At 38.5% G+C, this 26,279-nt stretch overlaps 2 protein-coding genes across 4 annotated transcripts in view; one reads left to right on the top strand and one right to left on the bottom strand.

Annotated features, from left to right (window-relative positions):
* Positions 1–704: 704 nt before the first annotated feature.
* Positions 705–19,117, bottom strand: DDIAS (DNA damage induced apoptosis suppressor). The gene is made up of 5 exons (XM_026518206.4): positions 19,021–19,117; positions 10,038–10,166; positions 5,517–5,678; positions 4,502–4,619; positions 705–3,409 (listed from the first exon to the last, which is right to left on the bottom strand). Exons 2-5 carry the CDS (start codon positions 10,148–10,150, stop codon positions 1,001–1,003), a joined length of 2,802 nt encoding a protein of 933 aa, XP_026373991.2. The 5' UTR covers positions 10,151–10,166; positions 19,021–19,117; the 3' UTR covers positions 705–1,000.
* A 58-nt stretch (positions 19,118–19,175) lies between these two features.
* The window catches only part of PRCP (prolylcarboxypeptidase), a 70,302-nt gene continuing 63,198 nt past the window's right edge, over positions 19,176–26,279 (top strand). Inside the window, exons 1-2 of one of the 3 annotated variants that reach the window (XM_026518204.4) lie at positions 19,176–19,211; positions 20,312–20,494. In XM_026518204.4, coding sequence (XP_026373989.1) covers positions 20,327–20,494 — 168 coding nt within the window. In that variant the 5' untranslated portion in view covers positions 19,176–19,211; positions 20,312–20,326. The other 2 variants (XM_048217342.2, XM_048217343.2) reach the window with 2 other exon arrangements.

Genomic DNA, 26,279 nt, shown 5'->3' on the forward strand with positions numbered 1-26,279 from the left:
GGTAGCTGAGGGAATACCAAGTGATCTCAATCTTCTCCATGATGCATGTAGAAAGGAGTAGTGTAGGTTGGAGGTATGAAGAGTGAAGATTTGGAATAGCTGCGGTGGTAAACGGCAAAAGACATAAAAGATTTCATATTTTACATATGTAAAAGATTTCACAGGGTGCAGCTTAGATGCTGTTAAGGAGTCTATAAACTATCCATTTTTGCTCCTCTAAGCTCTTCAAGCTTATCTCCTATCATAGAACTTAAGAGATGCTTGCTAGTTGTTTACACTAGGCCATGAGTTTCTTGACGGAACGGCTTGATTTTCATTTTTGAGTTCTTAGCACCTAGCCCAGTGCCTGGTATGCAGTAACCATTCAATAAATACTAAATAAAATAATCGACAGTGTCACATTTAACTCTAAACAGTTAAGGTTTTATTTACCTTTCTTATCCCCAGCCCATAGATATCGCTGGGTTAATTGATTCTCTACCATGCTCCCATAGCATCATAAATGTTTTAGTACCCATTAAAAAACTCTATCATTGCATTTACTGCATTGTACTGAAATTGTCTATTATATGTCTGTCTTACCCAGCAGACTAAAATCTTTTGATTACTGATCTCGTAGCTTTGTATCACAAATTCAGCACAGCAGTTGGCCCTAATACATAGCAGGCATTTTCTGAGCTGGGCATAACAATTTAGACCTTAAGTTTGGTTTGCAAAAGCTTTATTTCTGAATGTACATGTGATCTTAACAAATACTTTTAACAAGCAAAATTAACAATATTACTCAAGGACAATCAACAATAAGATAAAGTGCCAAAGTATTTGAACGAGTGCATTCTGGACAAAACACTGGGGAAAAAACAACGGATTTACATGCCTGTTTTCTATCTGCTTCTGTTCAAGTTTTCAAAAATCAAGATTGCTTTCCATACCACAGGAGGCGAAGATTTCCAAACAGACCTACATTTAAAAGCTTAGCAACTGGGTTCAGGTTGACTTTTTATGAAAATAATTCAGGAGACCAACCACTTTTAGACTCAGGCACGGAAGGTGGCCACTTTTCTGAAAATGGAAAGCAACACTGGACTTCTGAACAAGAACCAAGTCCCAAAACTGACTCTTTGGAAAGCCAGCCTGAACTTCTTCGTTTGACACATTTCAGTTTCTTTCTTGGTAACTCTTTTTGATCAGGAGAATCACAGGCAGCGGAGCATTTCCTTAGACCCCCGGCTTGGAATCCAAGCATTTCTGAAGGAAAAACTTTTTTTGTAGTAGGAGGGACCCATTCATTATCAGTTTCAGAACACTCAGCAATAGGACTATTGTTGAAAACCCCTGGTTGTGGAATACCAGGTTTAACAGGGCTCCTGAATTTCTGGCTGGGTGTCTTCACACTGTTTGGACAGCTAGGGGTGGCTTGTTGTACATCAGTTTCAGAGGAAAGCCTTCTTTTTTTACAGTTAACATCAAGATCCGAATAAAAGGCAAGTAAGTTTTTGAAAGCTCCTTCCATCCCATGAGTTCTTGTTTGGTGGAATCCTGCAACTGGAGTTGACTGTGAACATGGAACAAAGTCTTGGCTATCTCCCAAATCATATTCTGAATCTGCCTGAAAATGAGGTGGAGAAGAACATGTTCTTGGATACACAGAGGCAGATATGCTTTGCAAAGATAACTTTTGTGAAAAGTGGCTGGAATTCTCAGGAAGTGATCTCAGTGAGAAATCTGATTCTGTATGAAGACTTTCTGCCAAAGAGTTTCCCCACTGTAACAAAATATCCTGTGACTTTTTGGTAATTTCTGTTGTAATGTCCATTTCTTTAGCACTATCGTCAAAGAGATCGGCAGAAGCATTGTAGCTACCTTCATGACCAGAATAGTTCTGTGTTAAGTTATTGTTGATATGTCCACAAGGCATTTCTTTCAGTGTATTTGTACTTCTATTTGGACTACTGCAAAGTGCTTCTAAAGGATATGTAAGTTTCCTGCAGATTCTAAAACTGTCACCTTGGTTCTTTGGCCACCTATAATGTTTATTTTCTAAGTTGCAAAGGTCAGAAATATTATTATAGCTCCTTGAACACAAAGTTACCAACTTTTCACTCATTTCTGAAAGTGATTTTTCCCCACATCTTTTGAAATATTTGCTATTGAGATGAGAATGGTCACTTTCTGAAGTATTGCTCCTAAATGAAATTTTAGCCCTACGTGGTGGAATTCTGGTAGACTTAAGAGTACCTGTTGTTCCTGAACCTTTTGAAGATGGAAATAGAGCTGACAGATAAGTATTTGGCGGAAAATATTCAGAAATATCACTTCCATTACTACTTATAGAGACAGACTCTGCTGCGTTATTTGACTGTGACTCCTGAACACTAGGACTTGGATTTGCTTCACAGTGGGAAAGGAAGTTATCTTTGCTACAGCTTGCTTTGACGGTTGCTTGAGATGATCTTAAAGCTACAGGCGAGGTGTGCATGGCTCCAGTAGTTCTCTGGGAAGTCATAGATAACCTGCTGTGGTCTGCATGTAATCTATTGATGTCATGATCTAGATGACATTTCCTACTACTGGCATCTGTCTGGGTTATAGCAATTTCACTTTCGACAACTGCCAGAAACTCATTCAGGCTTTCAGAGAATGGCAGATCATCCCAAATCTCAGGGTCACAGTCCTGGGAACTACTAGCTATCTCTTTAAGTCTGAGTGATGAAGGTGGACAACACGTAGATCTCTCCTGAAGGCTAGCTTTATTATTTGACTCCAGGGGCTCTTGCATTTTCAAAGGGAAAAAATTAGAGTCAGTAACTCCGATTTCATGATTGGTACGGACTGCAATGGGCTGATAAGCTTGTAAGCCAAGTTCTTCACCCAACTTCTGTGCTGTACTCTTTTTATCCATGTATGAAACAAGGCTCCAAGAACCCTGAAAGGCATCACGGCAGCTACTGGAACCTGGCGCCTCCACAAAAGAGATGTACTTTCTGTTCTGGTGAAGAGTACCAATGGCCTTCCTTTGTTCTGAAGCTGAAATATCATCATTTGTTAGGTTTGAAAGAATGGAAGTGAGTTCAAGTGATGCCTGCCAGAATCTTGAAAAATTATCTCTGCTATGGGACTTGAAAAAACAAGAACTGCTGTCAGGGCCACAGATGTTGCTGAGATCACTATTTGTGTGTTCTGAACCAAGTAAGTGGCTATTTGATGCCTGGGAGCCACTATCAAGTTTCCTGAAATCAGAAAGCTGCAAGAGCTGATGGAAATAGTCAATGACAGAGAAGCCTGAAACACCTGGGTCTGGTAGAACAATCTGGCAAGCTACTAATGCTGTAACTTCTCTCTTGTGGTCAGAGCATTGCTTTAAGAAGTTATTGGAATCTGAACCTTGTCCATGTCGGTTTCCAAAATTCTGTGAAAGAAGTAAATGAATTTAAATGAGAACAAAAATTTCTTCCTTTGACTCAAAGGTGAAACAGGGTTAAAAGAGACACAGTTATAACTCCTACCCCTATAATTTCAATTCCTATAGTGTTATAGGTAGAGTAGCATAAGTAATAGAAATAAACGTTGGAGTAAAGAGATTGGTTCTAACATTTACTAGTGTTGGGGCTTTGGACAAATTATTTAACTTCTCTGAACCTCAGTTCTCTCATGTATAAAATAAGGATAAATATGCAGGACTATTTTATTATCAATAACACAAGAAAAACTGCAGTGCTAAGCAAACAGTAGTTGCTCAATAGTACCTACTATTATATTTCTCAATAGAATGTTTAAGGAAAAGTTCACACTCACTAAAAAAAGAACATAAACCAGCTAAGATTTTAATAGCAGCAGCAGCAGCAGCAACAAGAACAAAAAGCTCTGTAGCTCCTGATTTCACTGTTACTTTGAGTTTTTCTCAATGTTCAGCTGTGGAATGCTCTATTCCATGAAACCTTGACTCAAGTGTGGGCAAAATTTCCATTTGTTCCCTTTAGCATAGGTGAGACAGAAAACGATTATTCCTCCAGAGTCAGTATATTCTTATAACTTCTACAATCACTTCTGTAATTATTTAAGACCATCCTTCCCACCTGTTCTTAGAGTAACCAATACTCAGATACTTTGCTTTCCATGTTAGTTCTCTCCTCCTTTTACAGATGATAAACTCAAACTAATAAAGAGTTGATAACAAGTTTTACTACAGAATTGAAACAAAATTTGGAGAGTGAAATAAACACCAAATATCAAAACAAAATATCTAATTATTCTGACTTTAAAATAAATTTAGATTTGTAAAGCTCTGAAAGAATTTGAACTGGGCTCTTCTCACTTTTGAAAGAGGAAGCTGTCACACATGTTGTTTTAACAGATCACATTTAGCCTATTTTTACATAGTTTAAAGTGCTTCTACAGACCCTCACATTTATGACTCCTAAAGACTATTCAGAAAATTCAAATTATTTTATTACAATGGAAATGTTAACAAAATACTAAAAAGAAAGCTAGTCTCAATTACCGTCACTCCAAAAATAAAGCTTTGTCCAACAAAGCAAATTTCAACTGCTTTAGTTAATAGGCTCCGAATTGCATCACTGTCCAGTGTTTCTGAAATTTCATTAGGATCCTGAATGTACCTTGATTGGAAAGAAAATTAAAAATGTGAAGACAAAAGCTTTGAAATTTTAACTTGCCACAAAAAAAATACAATTAGTTTGAAAATGCAGCATAAACCTTTGGAGTTATATATAGAAAAAAAAAAAAGGACTTAAAAAGGTAGGCATTTTGCTCCCTCTAGTTTCCCATAGCTTAGAAAGTAAAAAATGATCAAGTGTGTATAAAGTAGATGCCTCTCTAGTAATCAGACCCAGCATTTATTCCAAAAGTGGCAATAGGAATAGCAGTGGGATCTTTAGCCCTCAAAGCAGAAGGAAGTCTTTCCTCCTTTGATAATCCTGTTGGCTCTCAACTACAAGGAAACAGACAGAGATTTCTTCTGTCAAGTGATTAGGGGAGGAGAGTAGAAGATGGAAGGGAAGAAAAAGTTTTAATTGCTTGTATCATTCTTACATCTCAGGACACCTTCATAGGTCAAACTATGCAGAGGAAGTTGCAATGCAAGTGAGAGAAATGACAAATTTTCAACCTCCGACATGCAAATATTCCCTCAATGCTTCTTCCATCTTAAGGGGCTTTGGCTACTTGAAAGCTAACCTTGGTTTGGATAATCCTTTAGTTTGAAACAATTTAACTTTCTTATCTTATATTCCTCTAATCTGGATTATTGTAAACTAATATTTTTAGGACAGCTTAGTTGCCCTGAATAAAAGGAGTTTGGTTTAATATCATCACAATAGGTAATCAGGAAATAAATACCTTTCTATTTATTTGATTATCTTTTAAAGGAACCAATGATTTGAGGTCAAGTGATTATCTTTCAACTAAATGCATATTACCTTAGAAACACATATCTTCAAATTCTACTGATATACTAAAGGAGTAGCTAGGAAAAAAAATGCTTTAAATATTTTTACCTGTGCAAACCAGTGGCTGTAAGACCAAAAAATGCATCTAAGCAGCTTCCAAATACAGTAATGCCAAACAATTTGTTTGATTCTGCAACTTTTAAGGAAAGTTTGTATCTGTAACTGGCATTTTCAGCTTTACCAGTAGAGCCACATTTTGGACAACGAGACCTGGAAGAGTGGAGGAAAAAAAAAAAAACTATAGAGATGTTTACTAATTTTTTTTATACTATGGAAAATAAATCTGGAAAAGTAAAGATTAAAAATTACATTTTGTGTACGAATTTACTTATATAACATATTCTTAAATGATTTCAGGTCAGCATCTTTTCATCTTCTCTATTCATAACAACTACTTTTACTGACTTAAATGAAATAGCACCAAATTGATAGAAAACTGAAGAAAGAGCGCCTGGCTGGCTCAGCCAGTAGAGCATGCAACTCTAGATCTCAGGGTAGTGAGTCTGATCCCCACAATGGGCATGGAGCCTACTTAAAAAAAGGAAAAAAATAACAAAGAAAAACTGCACATGAGAGAGGGAGAGAGAGAGAGGGAAGGGAGGAAGAAAGATATTCTTTAGGTAGCTAAATTACAATTAACAAATTGAGGCTTATTATAGTCTGGAATTGGGGGGCAAAGTAAACAACGAAATGAGGACCACACCAACAGAAGACCTGATGTTTAGTGTCTATCTTTTGTTAAGAGAACAGTATCTGTTAAGAGAATAATGAATAATCTTGAAACATTCAATAAATATTTATATACAAAGTACCTAGTTTTCTTTTTCTCACCATATAAGAATAACCTGTACTTTCTTTAATTCTTTGGAATATGCTGAGAATTTATTAGGTTACTGAAATTAGGTGTGAAACATCTTTTTAAAGGGATATATAATTATGGCCAAAGGCTTTCTTGTCAAAAACTACTGTGGTCAACTGTAACTCTACTGTTCCGTACTAGTGGTCTGGTCTTGGAATGGTTACAAATTACTTAAACCTTGATTTTCTAATTTGTAAAACAAACAAACAAACAAGGTTGAAGAATTAAATGTGACAAAGTATAAGAAAGAAATAAAGAGGGGCACCTGGGTGGCTCAGTCAACTGAGCGTGAGACTCTTGATTTCAGCTCAAGTTATGATCTCTGGGTGGTGAGATCCACCCCCAGGTCAGGCTCTGGGATCAGCAGGGAGTCTGAGATTTTCTCTTTCCCTCTCCCTTTGTCCCTCCCTCCCACCACTATGTGCATGCACATGCATTCACACACACACACTCTCTCTCAATAAACTCTTAAAAAAAAAAGAACAGAAAAAAGTCAGGAAGGATCTAGTGCAGATCTTGCCAAATTAATGTGTCAGTCTGCTTCTTCCTTGTAATTATATTAAATACTGTGATGATTACTGTCACTTCTACTTAGTGTTTCCCTCCTTTCTAGTTGTCTGCAATGTCTTATAACTCTGATAGCCATTTTTCATGTTCTTAATTTAGCAAACTGACCTCTTAATACATCTTAGGATAATGGTTAATCCCAGGACTTAATTCTTCCTTCATGTCCCTAATGATCTGGCTTAAAAATGAGTGGCAAAATGCAAATAGAAAATGTTAGAGATAGTTGTATAATTTTGATTACTGCAGAAAGCCACTAGGGGGAGCCTAAAATCCATAGCTCACAAGGTGACTACTCCGAACAAAGAGTTAATCCTTTGTATAAGTTACTGATTCACCATCGCTAAATCTGTGCTAATTATTATTATTTTTTGCCACAGTGAAAATGGCTCCATGCCAATCCATTCATCTAACCTTACCCTTATGTATTAAGAAGACATTCAGGTCTAATGTAAAGCTCTTAGCAAATCTTAGAAAAATACGTATCAGCATTTTGCAGTTTACAAATGTTTTTAAGCAACTCAGGTGATTTGTACACGTATTAAAGTTTAAAAAGCTCTAGACTAATTACTCCGTACTAACATTTATTTTTTTTTATTTTTTTAAAGATTTTATTTATTTATTCGACAGGATAGAGACAGCCAGCGAGAGAGGGAACACAAGTAGGGGGAGTGGGAGAGGAAGAAGCAGGCTCCTAGCAGAGGAGCCTGATGTGGGGCTTGATCCCATAACGCCGGGATCACGCCCTGAGCCAAAGGCAGATGCTTAACCGCTGTGCCACCCAGGCGCCCCAACATTTATTTATTTTAATCTAACTTTATTCCTCTTGGATTATACATAGTATGTTAAATATTATAATAATATATACATATTAAAAAATATATAATTTAGTGGTATATGCACTAACAAACCTAGTTTTTGTTAGATTATCACTGGTACTCTCTACTTGCAAGATAGTTCATTATTAGCCTTATAGTTCTTATAGTTCTCATAAGACATCACTGAGGAAAAAACTGCAGGATAAGAATTGAAATCCTTAGATTGGGATCATAAAATTCACCTCAAATGCTCCATTTGTAAATGGGGGTAAATATCTTGTTTACTTTGTTAAAATAAAGATTCTGATTCATTAAGTTTGGGACAAGGCCCAAGATTCTACATTTCAAATAAGCTCCCCAATGATGCTGATACATATAGCTGTTCTCAGACCACGTTTCGAGAAGTCAGGGTAGAGAAAACATTCAAATCACAGTCCTCTGATTTAATTTCTAGAGGCACCCCTATTTTCCAAAATGTCATTTGTTATGGAACAGCAGTTTTCAAATTTTTTGTCCTCAGGACCCTTTATATTCTTAAAAATCACTGAGAATACCAGAGAGCTTTTGTCTATGTGGCTAATACCTACCTATATTTTTAACTAAATATGAGAAATTAAATGAAAATAAGAAATTGAGAAATATAAAAAATATTTATTAATTCACTCATATAATAGATTCATTGCATGGTTAACCAAAAAAACCTTACTTTTATGAAAAATAATTATGTGTTATGAAATAAAAAAAATTAGTGTCAAGAGAGTGGCATTGTTTTATAGTTTGCAAATTTCTTTAAAGTCTGACTTAAGTACAGCTGGATCCTCATAATTCCTTCTTTGCTCAATCTGTTGTATACCTAAATTGTTCAATCAGAGCTCCCTTATCCAGGGAATCTTAAACTCTGGGAAAGAGAGGGGGCAGTGATGTCATTCTGGATACAAATTCCACTGCTAATTTGAAGGTAATATAGTGATTATGAATGTAGACAGCAGCCAAATTGTTTAGGCTTGAATGTTCCTGCCACTAACTAGCTAGCTGTGTGATTTGGGGCATGTTACTTAAGTTTCTAAGCTTTATTTTTCTCCTTTGAAGGCTGGCATTAACAAAAGCATCACTCATGGAGCTATTGTATTAAAAGATATAAAGCTCCCAGCATAGTGCTTAGCATATGGTAAACATTCATTAATGTTATCTATTGTTATTACCAGGCTAAAGAGGCAACAATGGCAATATTGTTCAACCTAAATTTTTGTTGCAGATTATCTTGATAAGAAATGACTTGGTAAAAAACAAAAACAAAACAATTTAAAAAATATTTCACACGTATAGACTACTGATTATGTACCACACAATGTTCTAAGCATTTTGTGTACATTAATTCATTAGATCCTTATAACAACCCTATGAGGCAGATATTACCTTCCCCATTTTGAAGCCCAGATAATTCAAGTGACAGGGTTGGGAGTTTGGCGCCAGGGAATTATGCTTTTTAATCACCATGATATACTGCAGTTAAGTATACTTATAAACACTATCATATTGTCATTTATTCACTTACTTAAACATTTTCTGTGTGTTTTCTATGAACTAGACCTTTGGACTGGATGCTAAGGATTTAATGATGAATAACACAGATTTAATGATGAATAACACAAACAGGGTGTTTTTGAGTTTACAAATGAATGCTTGAGAGAATGGCTCAATAAAAGAACAGTGATAACTACTAGAAGGATCCCTTAGTCTAGACAGGGGCTGGAACTGCTAATCCCTCTCTATTAAATGTGAACTTGACTAAGAATATTGCTGGCAGGCTATTCTTACTTATATACTACCAAGTACTTACTATAACTATATATTCTCTCCTCTAGGTAGAGAGAAAGTATTTTTAAGGAAAGATTTATTTATTTATTTGCGAGAGAGAGCGCGCCTGCGTGCCTGCAAGTGGGGGGAGGGGCAGAGGAGGAGAGAGAAACTCAGACTCCCTGCATGACCTGAGCTGAAACCAATAGTTGGACATTTAACCTACTGAGCCACCAAGGTGCCCCAAGTATTTTTATTTATTTATTTATTTGAGAGAGAAAGAGAGAATGCACGTGAGCACAAGTGGGGGGAGGGGCAGAGGGACAAGCAAAAATCCCCATTGAGCACGAAGCCTGTAGGAGGGCTCCATCTCAGGACCCTGAGATCATGACCTGAACCAAAGTCAGATGCTTAACTGACTGAGCCACCCAGGTGCCCCGGTGAATTTAATCCTTATCTGCCCCTGAGCTGTAGGAAATCTACAGTGTACACATGTATTTCCTCTCTCATGCTTACAGACTTTACTTTTACCTTTTGGAGACCAGGATTATCCGAGACAAGCACTTCTGACATGAAGGATATATAAAACTGGAATTCTGGAGAGCAAGAACTGAGGCCAGAAGAAATTTTCTTCCTCTATTCATATGTTCTCACTGTGGCCTGCAAAACAAAATAGCCACGGGATGAATGGCAAATCTTCAACTGTATGTACATAACTCATTTCTTAGGAAAACAACTTAGCCTCCACTGTAAAGTGAATAGATGTTTTTTGTGATAAGTGTCAAGATATTGGAAAACTCATTTTATTTTTCTGCCTAATTGGAAGTATTAATAGTAACAAAATAAGATTTAAAACAGGTAGCTCAAACAAATATTCTGTTTTTGAATAAATGCTGCATCCCTGTATTTCAGGAATGATATCATTTAGCCCTTTTCACATCTTTAGAAGAGCTCTAAGAACTTTTTTCTTCCATTAACAGGAAGGAACTTAAATAAACTTACGTGATTCTTTTAAAGAACCTAAATTGGGTAATGGTTCTTTTAGGCTGGAAAAAAAATCACTTTATTAGATTTCAGTGTATATATTTTTAGACAACTTGAAGAAAAAAAAGACAATTCTGATTCTGCAAACAGAAAACTAAAAATGTTACATGGTCAAAAGAGAGTACAAAGTGCTTTCAGATCCTTGTATAAAACACTAATAGAAGTAGAACAACAGCAATGTTCTCTTCTTTTTAAACTTCTTTTTAAAAAGTCAAATGTTGGTTCATCAAAATTTAAAAAATTGATTAGCTTATGTATAGCATAATATAAATGCTCTGAAATAAAAGTCTCTGTACATGTTTAAGACAGACCTATATCAATAAATTTTTCATTTGTAAACACATGGCAAAGGTTTCAATTTCTGAAAATGGGTGCGACTGTTCCTGTGACTGGCAAAATCAAACAAAGTGGAAGTTAGTCTAAAAATCACAATAGAATCTTAAATATAGCTCTTCCTAAGGAAGACATAAATGTAGAAATGTGGTGACTATGGAAGGGAAATCTAAAACGATACCAATTCTATCAATCAAAACATTTCTGTGAAAATAAAATCTTACCACCTAGGCAGTAAGATGAAAACTTGCAAAGAAGAAACATAAAGGGATTTATATAAATCACTAACCTATGTTATTAAAGAGAACATAGAAAAAATAAAAAAAACTAATCCTAATTCTTTGTTGTCATCTTTGTTTTGGGACCCTTAGGATACATGACTAGTAAGGTTCTACTGTAGGAAGATACGTATTCCCAAATTTTGTTGTCATCTAGGTCACATGGCAATCTCTAAGGACAAAGTAGAGTAGGTGAATGGAATACAAGGGGAAGACAGGAAGGCCACAAAATACTGCTCTAGTGCGTCTAAGCTTGTTTATTTCCAACACAACAAATGATGGAATGTAGGTCAGCAAAGGCATCTTCCTCCCTCTATATCTCCTCTAAAATCCAGTTTGGGGAAGGGTACAACATGGCAGTACACTTACCTATGAGCTTTGGGAGATAGAGTTGGGCAAAGCTCCCTACCTGAAAAATGTCGTTTCTCATCTGCTTAAAATTTTGCTATTTAGAATGAAGCCTCAGTTCCTTACAATGGCCTATGAGGCTCTTGGTCATCTAGCCCCACCTCCTTACGTCACCTTTTAACACTCTCCTGCTTAATCTCTGCAATTCAATGCATGCTAGCCTTCTTTCTGCTCCTCTAACACACTAATTTCTCTTCTCAGGATTTTGTGCTTTTCTCTTTGCCTAGAGTATTCTTCAAATAGTTGGCTCATTCTCATCCTTCTATCCATAACTCTAATATAACCCCTTAGAGAACCCCACTTTATCTTAAGTAGACACACCTTTCCTCTTAGTTTTTGACATCACCCATTTTATTCCTTCATAGTACTAATCCTGCTTGTGATATATCCAACCATGAAAATGCACATATCATCTTATTTTTGTTTGTTCTACCCCTACTAGTCTGAAAGTTCCTTGAAGAAAGGGATGTGGTCTATCTTGTGTTCTACTATATACCCCAGTGCATAGCACAAAGTATGTTCTTAATCAATATTCACCGAATAAAAAACTATAAGCAGAATTTTGCAATTTAAGAAAAAATTTTATAAGAGTAGGTATATGCAACATAATAGGATTTCCTTCCTTTTTAATTTAAAGACCATTTAAAAAGTCTTCCACTATTAACAAAGAGATCTGACCATTTGTTTTGTCTAGTCATCTCCATTTGATTTTATTCTCCTTAATGCCTTTTTTCTTGGTTCTCTCTCATTCTTCACGTGTTAGTAATTTATGCTTAAGAGAACACAAAAAAATAATCGGAGTTGTATCCCTTGTTCTCTTCCCTACTACAATATGTTTTACATTTCTCTGCCTTTGCTTCTTTTCCTTCTTCCTCTGTCTAAAATGTTACTTTACTTTCCTGGCTAATGCTTATTCTTCTTTAAGAAGTCTTCTTAGGGGCCGCCTTCTCCAGGAAGCTTTCCCCGGTAAAGAACCCTACTTTTTAACTTGCCACTTATCACATCATAATAAACTTAGCTGTTTAATGTTTTCTCCTGGAACAAGGTAAGATCTTAGAAGGACCACCTCATTATATTCCCAAGGCCGAGCTCAAAAACTGTTGATCTGAACTTCAGCTGTTAACTTCCATCCTGATCTTCAGCTTTCTTCTTCCCAAGCTGGTTTTACCATATACCATTAAATATAAAACACAATTTTACCAAATCACAAAATAATCTTATATTTGTATATACATCACAGGGCACAGAGTAGTTTCATATATAGTACCTTATTTAAAACTTAATCATTTGCATTATATCCTCATTTTCATTTCCCCCCCTTAATTGAGGTCATATAATGAGCAGAGACTATCTTCTTTAGGGCTCTAAAATAAAATTTTATTTTGTACCACAACTATATGGGCATTTATCAAATCATACTCATTACAGAACTTTTGCAAAATTCAAACTTAACGAAATGGATTAAACCTTAAAGATAACTAGAATACTGTGCTAAATGTTGTAGGGGAAACAATGAAAAATAAGATGCTTACTGTCCAGTTGGGCAGACAGCTCACCAACAAATGAAAAACACAAGCGGAAATATTTGGGATTAATTTCTAAATTAATTGTGCAAGTACTAATTGCTGTATTTTTAAAGTAAAGTTGGTTAAATTGTCTTTAAGGGTCTATTGCCCTCTAGTGGATCAAATAAGTATGTCTTAAAAAACTACAGTATTTACAACTTAATGGCCAATTTGAGAACTAAAATGAAAAAGGTCAGTAAACTATTTTTACTATTTGTGTTTCACCTGGTAAGCCCCAGAAGATGGAAAAAGGCTTCTTATTAATTTTCTGGTGGATACAAATCCAGTAAGATCCTTTCAGGCAGTCACTGTTATTCTTTTTGCTGTTTTCATAGTATTTTGTTTACGATACTTGTCATTGTAGTTTATCTCTCTCTCTCTACTGCTTGACTTGCAGCATGGTGAATTCATGTTTGATGGAGAACTGAATGAAGCATCAGGAACAAGTAAATACCAAAGTTACGAAAACCTTACAATGGACTTGGGAACAATTTCCTGTAGAGTATCTCTTGCAATTTATTTTTCTTCTTGATTTTATTGGGAAGGATGGTGATAAAACATTTAATTTTTTCAGCTCCATCACAGCCAGTAAATCATATTCCAATTCAATTTATCAGTTATTTATTGTGCAGCTGCTAATTACCAGGTATTGGGGATAAGTGATGGGCAAAATGGACAATAATCACATAAAAAATTTAACTGACAATGTGGCAAATTCTATAAATGTACATAATCCCATGAGAAAATATAATAAGGGGACTAATCTAGTCTTAGCTTGGAGGAGGGAGAATAGTTAGGCAAATACACAATCTTTTTTTGAAAACTATTTTCACAGGGTTGTCAGATTGAAGGTGATATTTATTTTCTTTATATGTTTAAAGTACTTTGAAAATGTATTACTTTTATACTTTAAAAAATCAATAAATATAATAAAAATACAAGGTAGACAACTCAGAAATACAAAGAAAATCTTGGGTCCTCTCAATGTCTCACACATAAAAATAGAAACAAGAAGATCGAGATAGAGGGGGAGAAATGTGCATATTTGGATAGGTTGATGGGAACTAATTAGGGCCTCAGGGAGGTTTTGAAGTCCCAGAAGATTTCCCAGGAATGTCCAAGAATGAAGAAGACTCTGACTTAGATTTATTAAAATACTTGGGGTCCAGTATTTAACATGGAATACTTGCTTTCTTTCTAATCAAGTTATATGGGGATCTAAACCATATCCAAAGATGCTTTACTAATTTACCATGAAAAATTCCAGTCACAAGGAAGGGACACATCTTAAACCCACATTTTCTTTTGGGTATAACGATATGTTAAGCCAAATTATAAAGAGAAAGTTGCTTTAAGAAGGGGCGTTAGGTGAATCAAATATTTTAATGGAATCAGGCTAATACAGCTGATGCGTCCTTTTCTCTCTAGAGACGGTTTTGTCAATGGGCCCAGATACATAACTCATTAATTACCATCCATTTTCATACTCGCCAAGTGGTTCTCAAACTTTAGTGTGCATCAAAATCACCTAGAGGGCCTGATAAAACAGACTTCTGGGCCCCAACTTGAGTTTGATTCAGTAAATCTGGGACGAGGGCCTGAGAATTTGCATGGAAATTTGTGCTTATGTTGCCCACACTTGAAAATCACTGGCCTAGCCACTGAGGCTGTGTGATGGTGAACAACACTTGAGATTAATATGGTTACAGTTAAATCATAAAGCCTGAGAGCATTACAGTCCCTTTCAGATAACTTTGTAAATCTTTGCTCTATTATCTGGGGACCTTTTAGCTAAACTCCTTCACTACCAATTTCCTAAAAGGCGCCTTAATATGAAAAACCATGCCCCTATATGTATATACACTGATGTAATTTTTTTCTCCTCTGGGCTAGACTAGAAAATCTAGAATGATTCTTATTAAATGTTCGATCATGGAGAAAAACTTAACTGTTCAACATTGCTGAGGACAAGAATTCCTGTCCTCTTCAAGGTTCTTTTAGCTCCACTAAGAATCAAAATATGAGACAGTTAACAAGAAAATCAAATATAATAGCATGTGTACCTAACAGGGAATCCACACAGACCTGAAAAATCCAAAGACAGTCAGGCAAATTAAGGTACATATGTCATCCTAAACTAAGTAGAAGTGGGTAGGGGTCCAGGACTTCCAAGGGAAGGCATGCAATCCTCAGAAAAAAGTAAAAAAGGGTAAATGTTTGGTAAACAAATGATTGCTGGGCCATTAAGAAACAATGGGAATAAGAGAGGACTTTGACTGAACCAGCCTTGCTAGGCTTCTCCTTTCTATTGTATTTTACTATATATCACAATGTAGATATGTGTGGTGATAGCTCTCTTCTTGGATGAGGTCTTCTATCTAAATTCTTTTTAGGCAGTTATGGGGGTGGGAGGGGAAGTAAAGAGCTTTTCCTGAATCTGCTGGGTTTCGATTGCTTTTTAAAATAGTCTTCATGCCATCTCGGGGCAGCCTCTATACTCCCAAAACTGTTCTTGCTGTGCAAGAAAATCTGTCACCTTGTTGCTCTCAGATTCCTGTTTCATATTATACAGGCCAAGAGGCCTCAACTATTTTGAGTTGTTCAATAAAACGACCTAATGGTCACTCTCAAGGGTGCATACTTTTTCTAATTTTTCTAAAAGTAGTTATAACAACTCCTTGAGAAATGACTTACTGACATTAACAGAAAATTCTAGAAAGGGATGAGAAGGCAGGAAACAGAAAATTAAACAAAAAAACCCCCCTCTTTTATTTGGAGAAATATTGGTGAAAAATACATTTAAAACACTACCCAAGAAGGGGCAGCTGGCTGGCTCAGTCTGTAGAGCACATGACCCTCATCTCAGGGTCATGAGTTCAAACCCCATGTTGGGTGTGGAGCCTATTTAAAATAAAATAAACCCTAACAACAACCACAAAAACCCCAAGAATCACCAAAGAAACTCTTAGTACAACACAGTTTGTCCACTGAATTTGTGGTAGATGACGTACTATTTTAGGGATGGGGAGGATAGAGTTAGAGATAGAAAACACAGGCTCTTGTGTTCAGGGCATTTATAAACTGTTGTCTAAGACAATGTGTAACTACTAGGAAGTGACACAAAGGTACATAAAATATCTGCAAGCTCCAGACTTCCACATGGAGGGGACAGTTATGGACAGCCAACTATTTTGATGTCTCATAGACATCTCAAGTTGTAATAGGTAAAAAACTTGAATTCTTAGTTTCCTCTTAAACTTCTTTGTAGAGACTGCTTTTAGAACAGGCTTGAGCAGCTGAATGAAGAGCAAGGCAAAAGGGCCTGCAGTGACCAACCGGCTGAATACAGACATGCCCATCAGGCCACCTACCTCAAAATATCCATAGGCCCTAACAGACCAACGGGCTACTTAGAACCAGGAACAGTTACCAAAAAGGGAAAATTCCATACATTGCCACATCTCCTCATCTTCCCCCTTTATTCATTTTTTAAAAGATTTTATTTATTTATCTGTCAGAGAGAGACAGCACAAACAAGGGGAACAGCAGAAGCAGAGGGAGAAGCAGGCTCCCTGCTGAGCAAGGAGCCCAACGTGGAACTTGATCCCAGGACGCTGGGATCATGACCTGAACTGAAACCAGACACTTAACCCACTGAGCCACCCAGGTGTCCCACCTTCCCCCCTTTAAATACAGACCCACTCACTCTCTCGGCAGAGGGTCTCTCCTTTGCTGTCCTGCCTGCCGCTCCCTTGTGGTGTATTCAATAAACTTTTATCTCCTTCGTGCCGCTTTGGGTGAATCCTTTCACTGCCTGTGACACTGGTTTCTACCTGATCATTGCCCCACATCTGGGGGCCCCTGGTCCAATCAGACAAATATCACTTTCTTTTCTTACAGTTTTCTCCATCTCGGCGATGGTACTACTCTTCAACCAGTTAAGTCAGGTCAGATACCTAGGAATCATCTTTAATTCTTTTTCCCCTCAAGTCCCACATTATTCCCATCTGTATGTCCTTGGATCTATTTCTGTATCTTAAAACCAACATCCACTTCCACCCATATATTTTGCCACCATCTTAATCACCTGTTGCTTCTGCAGCTGCTTTAGCCTCTTAACTGTGTGATCTTGTCCCGGCTCATCTCTCAAGGCCCATCTCACGACCTATCCTTTCTGAATATGTTCCAAGCAGCACTAGTCTTTCCTTAAGTTCTTGAACACTCAGATGCCAAGCTCTTTCCTGCCTTAGGGCCTTTGTACAACCTATTCATTCTGGAATGTTCCTCCTTTTCTCTATTGCATGGCTGGATCATTCTCATCTTTTAGGCCTTACGCTGTCAACTCCTCTGTTAAAAAGAAAACCACAGACCCCAAATGGAGTCATTTATGCAGAGTCCCCAAACTGGCGCTTAATACCTAATCTAATTGCAGTTTTCAACCTCCCTCAGAAATATTGTCTTAACTGGTCACTAAGGGATTTTCTGGATCAAGGCCACCAAGAGCTCTCTCCATCTTATCAAACGTAATCAGCATAAGACTCACCACTCTTCCCCCAGAGGGAAAGTGACCTTGCTTGGAACAATCCTTTCTTTTGCTAATAACTTTCTCACCCCACCCTCTTTCCTATAAAAACCTTCTATTTTGTACAACTCTTCTGAGCTTCCTTCTACTTGCTAGGTAGCATGCTACCTGGATCATTTAATAAAGCTAATTAGATTTTTAAATTTACTTGGCTGAATTTTGTGTTTTAAGACCTCAGAGAGGCCATCCCAGACCAACCTAACCTGTTATCCTTAACTCCATCCATCAAAGAGCAAGGCAAAGGTTTAAGTTCTATTTGGTGAGGAATCTAACTTGTTCACCATTGTAATCCCAGTACCTGGTAATTCTTGGCAAAGGGAGGCACTTAAAACTATTTGCAATGACTACTGGGTACTTTGTGACCCAGTCTTGCAAGTCAGGAAAGGCTTTCTGACTTAAAAGTCTTAATAAAGTGAAAGTTAAGGAAGCAGTAAGAATTGGCCAAAGTGGGGATGGGGTTAGAAGAGGTATGGAGGTGAGGTGGGTTAGTGCACTTGAGGAACTCAACATTTCCTAGGGCTGGAGCCTAGGGCTAGAGTGGTGAAAAACAAAGCTGGAGAGGTAGGAAAAGCCTAGACAAGAAGGGCCCTGTTAAAATATGTGAAGGAGTTTAGACTTAAACCTGAGGGCAAACAGGAGGCAAGGAAAGGTTTTAAACGGGGCGTGCCCTGATCAGATCTGCGACTTATCATGTAGCCTGGCAATGTGGAGACTAGATTGGAAAGTAACAGGATCGAAATGAGAGCCAGCTGGGAGGCTGGTCACCTACCTATGTAGCAGTCTTGGTGTAAAAAGTGGCGAGAATTGTATGGATTCGAGATATTCAAGAGGCTGGTGATGACTAGCTGAATATGAGATAAGGAAGGAATCAAGAAAGCTTTGAAGTTTTCGGTTTGAGCACACTGATAAGCACTTCTCCCTCTAGGCCATCAAAGCAGTTTGGAAAAGACCCCTTTTCGGCACGCCGTACTCGGCATAGCCTGCTAAAATCCCTATCTCTGAGCACCTCAAAAGCTGGAGTAGTACTTTTCCTCTTTGTGTTACCGGTTCCACACGCTCACCCACATCTAGCTCGATAGCTTAGTAAATGCTGAGTAAACGCTCGCTGAACTCTATCAACAGCACCGCCTAAAATTTAAATGACTCAACTTTTTCCTCTTTACTCAGGATCCTTTTACAGAAAAGCCTAACTCCTGAAAAAAACAACACAGAATGCTCTAGTTCTCATTTGTAACGATACTGAGGACCTCGTTAGGAGTCTCGCCCTTTGCGCGCCACGAGAATCTCTTCCCACAGCTCCTCACCTGAGGCAGAAGACCGAGGCCTGCCCGGGAAGCGCTCGTTAGTGCAGACTCTTGGGACTTAGCGACGAGCCAGGGGCCTTCCAATCGAATCTCCCGCGTCCTTTTCCGCCGGAAGTGACGCTTTGGCGGTGGTTCCTCACAGCCAATCAGAAGAAGGCGCCGCCGAGGGTGGAGATTGAATACTGCATTCTGTGAGTTTTTGGGAACGACCATTTTCGTCAAACTGTGGGTAGAGACAGGGTTTGGCGAATGTTCTTCTCTGACTGGTGGAGTAGTGGCACAGTCTACAAAGTTGGTTTTGGGGGTAGCGTAGGGATCCCAGGAAGGGGTGGTAGCGCCCCTCCAATTGGGGTTCATTAGGGTGACTGGAAGGAGGAGTGGAAGCTGGGCAAAGGGGGTTGGTGGCGTGGTTAAGACGGAAGGGGCTGTGGAAGCTGGGCCTGAAGCGGGCTACCCCGAGCTGGGAGAAGAAAGGGGGCGTATCCTGGAAGAAGGGACCAGGACTTAGCGGGATTCGGGGGCTATCTGGCCTCCGGCGACTCCAGTTAAGGGATGGGTTATGTGGGCAACACGGAGATTTGGGGTGATCCATGGACAGAATACCACAGGAGGTGGTTGGCTGACTAAATGGAAGTGGGGTGCAAGGAGCCAGACCGACCGAGCGGTCTGCGGAGCCGTGCACCCCTGCCTCCTAAGTGACCCAGTGCAAATCCGTATACCTCTCTCGGGGCCTCAGTTTCCTCATCTGTAAATGGGAGTAGCAATCATACACGACACACAGATTGCTGTGATGCTTAAGTTAGATGAGTTGATGTGTGTGCCATTATGCCTAGCGATAAAGTGACATGTAGAGAACGCTCAAGAAATTGTCATGGTAGCTATTATTATTATCATCATTATATGGGGTTTGCGGAGGGCAAGGGGTGTGGCAATGGAATTGAGGCAGACAGGGAATGGCAGGAAAGGTGGGCTTGTGGAGCGCTCTAGGAAAGGATGGGATGCCGGCGGTCAGGTAGGAGGGGGTCCTGGGATGGTAAGGGTCGACTTGGACTGTGACCGCAATGAAGCTGGACTCTAAAGAGGGGACTGCACGAGAGGAACATGAAAAGTTGCGGCGCCCTCGGTGTCGGGGGCGGTGTGGTTTGGGTGACCAGGTTTAGGCGGAGTTGCTGCTGGGCGGAATGGCTTTGGGTTTCACCGGGGAGGAGCTTATCTGCGGTGGGCGGAGCTGCCCGCTGGGCTCGGCTCTAGCTCCCGGCATCTGCCGGTCTCGCTCCCACCCGCACTGCAGCCGCCAGCCTCAGCCATGGGGTGTCCCACCGTCCTACTCCTGCTCTTGGCTTTCCTGACGCCTGGGGTTGCCATCCGTGTACCGCCGGCCATGAAGGCCCTCAGCAGCCTGCGCTGGTCAACCAGTTTCACAACCCGCCATACTGTTGCCAAGAAGTACTCGATTCACTACATCCAACAGAAGGTGAGGCGGGGGTGTGTTGGGGGGAGGGTGGGCGTGTTGGGTGGAGGGTGGGCGTGGGGGAAGACTGGGGTTTCGAAGTGTCCGGCCTAATAGACCCGAGCCTAGGCACAGTAGCCCACCCGGAATTTCAGACCCCTAATACCTAGGACTTTTCCGATCTTTGGCTCACAGCTTCCAGAGGGTGGCACCAAGTCTCAGTTCTGTTTAAAGTCTCTCCTCCCGTTACCAATAATTTAATATCAATTCTGGCTCCATGCTCTTTTCTGTAATTGGCTATGACAGTCGCTTCAACTTCTGCTCCCAGAGGATGCCCTAATTCAAATTCCCCTGATCTCCCATCAAATTAAAATTGTTTAATGCCAACTCTGCCTCCTACTCCGTGGTGACAGTCTGATCCTGTATCCCTAAGCAGCCTCTAAATATTTCCAATATCTTAATAGATATTTCCAATATCTTAATAGATAATATTTAGCATTAAACCTAAAACACCAGCCTGTCATCTCTTGCTTAGCTCAAAGTTGATTTTGTAGTCCTTTGATTAAGAGTTTTTAACCATTTCTAGTCTCCATAAGACTGAACATATGTGTAGCCCATGCTTGTAGAGGAGGTTGTAGAGGAAAGTCAAGATTTGAGAAGGGGGGTTAGCATCTTTAGGGTTCTGAAGCTTGAGTTTAGAAGTTTAAAATAGGCTTGATGCCTTTGTGCTTGGCTGAAGCACGAGGCACTCTCTTACAAGCCTGCATAGAAAAGTACATCCTGTGTAAAATGACAGATCTCTTAGGGTTTTGTATTTCTGGGAGCCTGTGTAAAGATAGGCAAAGATCAGGGAAAGGTGTGGATTGGAAAGAATGCCAAGTCTGAGGTTTGGCTTTTAGAGTCGAATAGAACAGCATTCCACTCTGCTAGCTCTGTGACCTTGGGAAAGTTACAGTACTTCTCTGAACCCGGTTTCTTGGGGCGCCTGGGTGGCTCAGTTGGTTAAGCGTCTGCCTTAGGCTCAGGTCATGATGCTGGGGTCCTAGGATTGTGTAGGGCTCCCTCCTCAGCGTGGAGTCAGCTTCTTCTTCTCCTTCTCTTCCGCCTATGCTCTCTCTGGCTTGCATGTTCTCTTTCTCTCAAGTAAATAAATAAAATCTCTTAAAAAAAAAAATGAACCCAGTTTCTTGATCTGGGGATTTGGTGATGGTTAAATGAAAATAGATAACAAGTCCCCAGCAAACTATTTGGCCCTGAATTTTGAATTCGATAGATGGATTGCATGAATTTGTAATTTATAAGAAATTATTTTTAACCCAGAAATTTAAGTTACAGTTTATGAGGAAGAGAAAACATTTTATTTCAGCAGCGGTACCAGGAAACAGGGGACTTTTTCTCAGACAACTTACTTAAATTAACTCTAGGCTACAATTTCTTCATTTGTAAATTGAGAGGGTTGAATAAAGAACAGCATATTACACACTCTACTGAGGAAAATTAAGGGCTTTTTGGGGAGCTGTCTCAGAGGGTTGGTGGGTGAAAGCCCAAATGGAGGCCAAGTTAAGGTGCTCCCGTAACCCCTCTCTCCCTGAACTCTTTGAGCCTGAGCTTTATGCTTTGGTCTGTTTCATATATTGGGATTTTGTATATGATTATTTGCAGAGTTTTATTGGTAAAGTAAGATTGAAGGGGAACTATTGGAATGAGGATCTCTGAAATCTCTTTAAAAGTGATGAAAGGGGGGCATCTGGGTGGCTTAGTCGGTTAAGTGTCCCACTCTTGATTTCAGCTCAGATCTTGATCTTAGGGTGGTAAGATTGAGCTCCATGTTGGGCTCCCAGCTGAGCGTGGAGCCTGCTTAAGATTCTCTCTCTCTCTCTCTCTCTCTCTCCCCCTCCGTTCCCTATCCACACTTGTGCACACGTGCTTGTGCTCTCTCTCAAAAAAAAAAAAACCCAAAAAAACAAAAAAACACACCGATGAAAAAGAGAACTATCAGCAGGAAAAAGGGAAACGAAAGGGGGGAAGAGACCAAATGATCTGTGAGCCCTTAATTTATATTCCTTCATTACACATTCCTTTCTTGACCACCTAACGATTTAGAAGTATAATTTAAGATCAGTTCTTTTTCTATTTTTGGTCATTTGCTAAATCTGTTTGACTTTACTCAGCCACCTTTTGCCCTCTGGCTTAGTTTATATTTTAGGACACATACATGTTTATTACCATTATAATAGTTTTCCTTACATCAACTCCAGTTGAGTTTTATTTCATTTTTTGAGGAAACTTCCACATATGTATTTATTACATAATAATGATTATAGTAGTTGCCAATTCTGGACCATAGATTTTTAGTTGGGACTGACTATGTCTGTATAAACTCAACTTCAATTTTTTTTTCGTTAGAGGACATGAAATACTTTTGTGCCCTTTGATAATAGATATCATTATTAGAATTGTAAGGCTCGGTTTTTATTCAAGTTTGAATTTTTATCAACCTTTGTAATGATTTTCTTTATGTGTAGTTATATCTGTCCAGTTGACCAGGCCATTCCTAGCTGTCCTAATGTACACATAAGTTCCATGAATGGTCTGGGTATAAAGGTTTAGTCCCTGGTCTTTTCCCTCCCCTTCACTCCTGAACACACATATATACTTTTAGCAACATAGAACATAGGCTCAATTGAATTTAACAGTGTCGGAAAGTGTGGAATACTGTCTCTCTTCTCCTCAAGTTAAACTCATACCTGTATCCAAGGTGAAATGTGACCTCTTCTGTGAAGCCTTCTTGACTTTAGGGGAACTTAGTTGGTCTTTTTTCGCTCTGCACACTTACGACTTTGTATGTGTCCCCCATAGCTAGATAGTACTCTCCAGTACCCAGAAGAGCCCATAAAAAATATAAAGTACAAAATAAATATTTGTTGAGGGAGCGAATGAATTACTATCCAAAAAAAAAGCCTAAATAAAGCAAAGTCTACCATCATTTAATTGACACAAGTTATTTTTTATTTTTCTTTTCATTTTTTACTTCTATTCTTCACTAATTATTTTTTACCTTCTTTCAAAGTCTTCAGATGTTGTTGATTTAGTAGGAATTTTTTTTTGTTTTGGGCGGGGTTATCCAAAGTAACCGAATCAGGAAACCAGACAAAGGATAGTACATCACTTGGTCATATCCAGGCTTTGGGTACATGTGTGATGTCAGAGTTGTAAGCGGCTCCTTGGAATCTATGGCTTGTGGTTACAAGGTTTTCCTTCTTCTCATTACCCTCCATCTCCCACCCTAGCCCCTCAGAGTAGAATGTGAGTCCTGAGGGCATTTTACTGTGTGATGTAGTGGGAAAAAAGAATGGGTCCTTTGAGGGTCTCATTTTCCTCATTGTCATTAGGAAACAATATTTACTGTATTAGTCAGAGTTCTCTAGAGAAACAGAACCAATAGAATGTGTCTCTCTGTGTGTGTATCCCTCTTTTCATAGAGATTGATTTATTTTAAGGAATTAGTTCATATGATTATGGAAGCTTGGTAAGTTCAAAATCTACAGGGTAAACTGGCAGGCTGGAGACCCAGAGAAGAGTTGCAGTTTGAGTCCAAAGAGAGCCTGCTTGTATAATTCCTTCTTGCTCAGGAGAGGTCAGTCTTTTTGGCTATTCAGGCTTTCATCTGGTTGGATGAGACCCGTTCACATTATAGAGGGTAAATCTGCTTTAGTCAAAGTCCACTGATTTACATATTAATCCTATCTAAAAAAACACCTTTATAGAAACATCCAGAATGTTTGACCAAATATGTAGCCCAGCCAAGTTGACATGTAAAATTAACCATCACTTCTACCAAGATTGTTGTGAGTTTTAAATATGGTAACACATGAAGCACATGCATAATGCCTGGGACATGGTAGGAACTTAAGGAACGTAATTGAGTAAATGCTGGTTTCTTCCCCATTCTGTCCTAAAACCACACTCCCCATAGTGTTAGCATTTCACATTGATCCAAATGCATGACAGTTGTGGTAATGCCTCTTCTAGGAACTTAGTGGTCAGTAATCTATACTCAACTATTCCTGTTTAACTACTGACCAGTGTTTATGTTAGAACTCTGCATCTTGACCTAACATTAAGCTCATGGCCACTGACTTCTGTAAAGCCTTCCCACAGCTCCTTCCTGTCTGCTGTGTGGTAGTCACATCAGTGGGCTGAGCTCTTTCTATTTGTGTACATCCCTTACGGTTCTTTTAGTTCCTACTCCGGGTTCCCCTTTTCCACTCATGCCACAGTGGCCCTAATGTCTAGTAAAGTATTGATCTTTCTCCTCCTCCTCTCCTTTTTATTTTTTCCCCTCTTCTCTACTTTTTATTATTGGTTCATCTATTGATGGCTTTCTCCTTAGGCCCAGAGTATATGTCACAAATATTATGTGACTTGTAAATTGATTTCTGTTTTCACACCTAGAATCATTGCCAGAAGGGGTCTTAGAGATCATGTAGTCTACCCCTTAGATATGATGAAATAACTTTGATCTAAATTATGAAGAGTCAGGAACTTGGTAGAGATTAATTATCATACAAGTTTGAGAACAAATTGTTTCTCCCATTAGCTGAGTAACTTCAGACAGGTTACTCTGAACATCTGTTTTTATAATCAGCAAGATGGGGATAATTGTACTGTTCATCTCACATATTTGTTGTGAGATGAGTAGTATGTGTAAAGGACTTAATAGCACAGTTTATATATCACTTTACTCAATAAATGGTAAATATTTTTATTTTATCTTGTGGTTTCTTAATATACATGGCTTTAACTTAACCCTCTCCACACAGAATAAAATATTCAAATCATCACTTATCATACCTAAAATAGTTATTCTGCAAAATTTGAAAATCTGTATGAACTCTCTTCAGTTACATAAATAGTATATATATTCCTTTTTATCAGTGGGATATAATTTAATATACTTGTAAATAAGGCAAAGAAATTAACTTTTTCCTTGTTTGAAATAATTTTCTTTCACACAAGACTGATATGTAACAAAAAGCATAGGAAGCTATTTCTATTTTTTTTCTATGCTATTTTGCATTTTGGTAAATTGTGGTGGGGACAATATGGTAATGAATGTATCCTTTTAGATTTTTGCAAGTATCTTCTCTATTTTATCATAATACTAAATCTAACACTATCTTTCTCATAACTTTTGATGTTTTATTAGTTAATACTAAAATGTAATTTCAGTAAAAATTAATTTTAAGGTTTTGCACTGTCATATTTATATCCCTCTATAACATATTGCAAGGACTTTAAAGCACTTAAAACATTTTCAGAGTTTGGGTTCTAGTATTAGACTTGTCACTAACTCATGGATTGACCTTGGGCAAGTTGCTTACCTCTAGATCTCAGTGTAAGATCTCTTATGTATGATAAGAGGATGGGATCTGATGACCTGTGATCCATCTGTGATTCTGTTCACTGAGTGCTTCCTGTGTATATGGCCCTGTATTAGGAGCGGTGGGGATTTGAGTACAAGTTCTGTTTTTCCCCTTGCCATTAATTGCCTTTGGTACAGTGGCCTAAACAGTTTTTCCATCTGAACTTTACATTAGACACAGATTCATATCATGTAAAGGGTTTTTTAAAATTAAAATTACTCAGCTTTACCATTAACGAAGTATTTATAACATAGACCACTGTATTTATATTTATGATTTTAAAGTTTGCTTGGTTATGGGTGGCTTGGAGAAAAAAGAATCATAGGGAAGGAAAAGACCTTGATGGTATGGCTTATCTTATTTATCATCATATTCCAAGAGCA

Source organism: Ursus arctos, unplaced genomic scaffold, assembly GCF_023065955.2.
Source record: "Ursus arctos isolate Adak ecotype North America unplaced genomic scaffold, UrsArc2.0 scaffold_22, whole genome shotgun sequence".
Lineage (NCBI taxonomy): Eukaryota > Metazoa > Chordata > Mammalia > Carnivora > Ursidae > Ursus > Ursus arctos.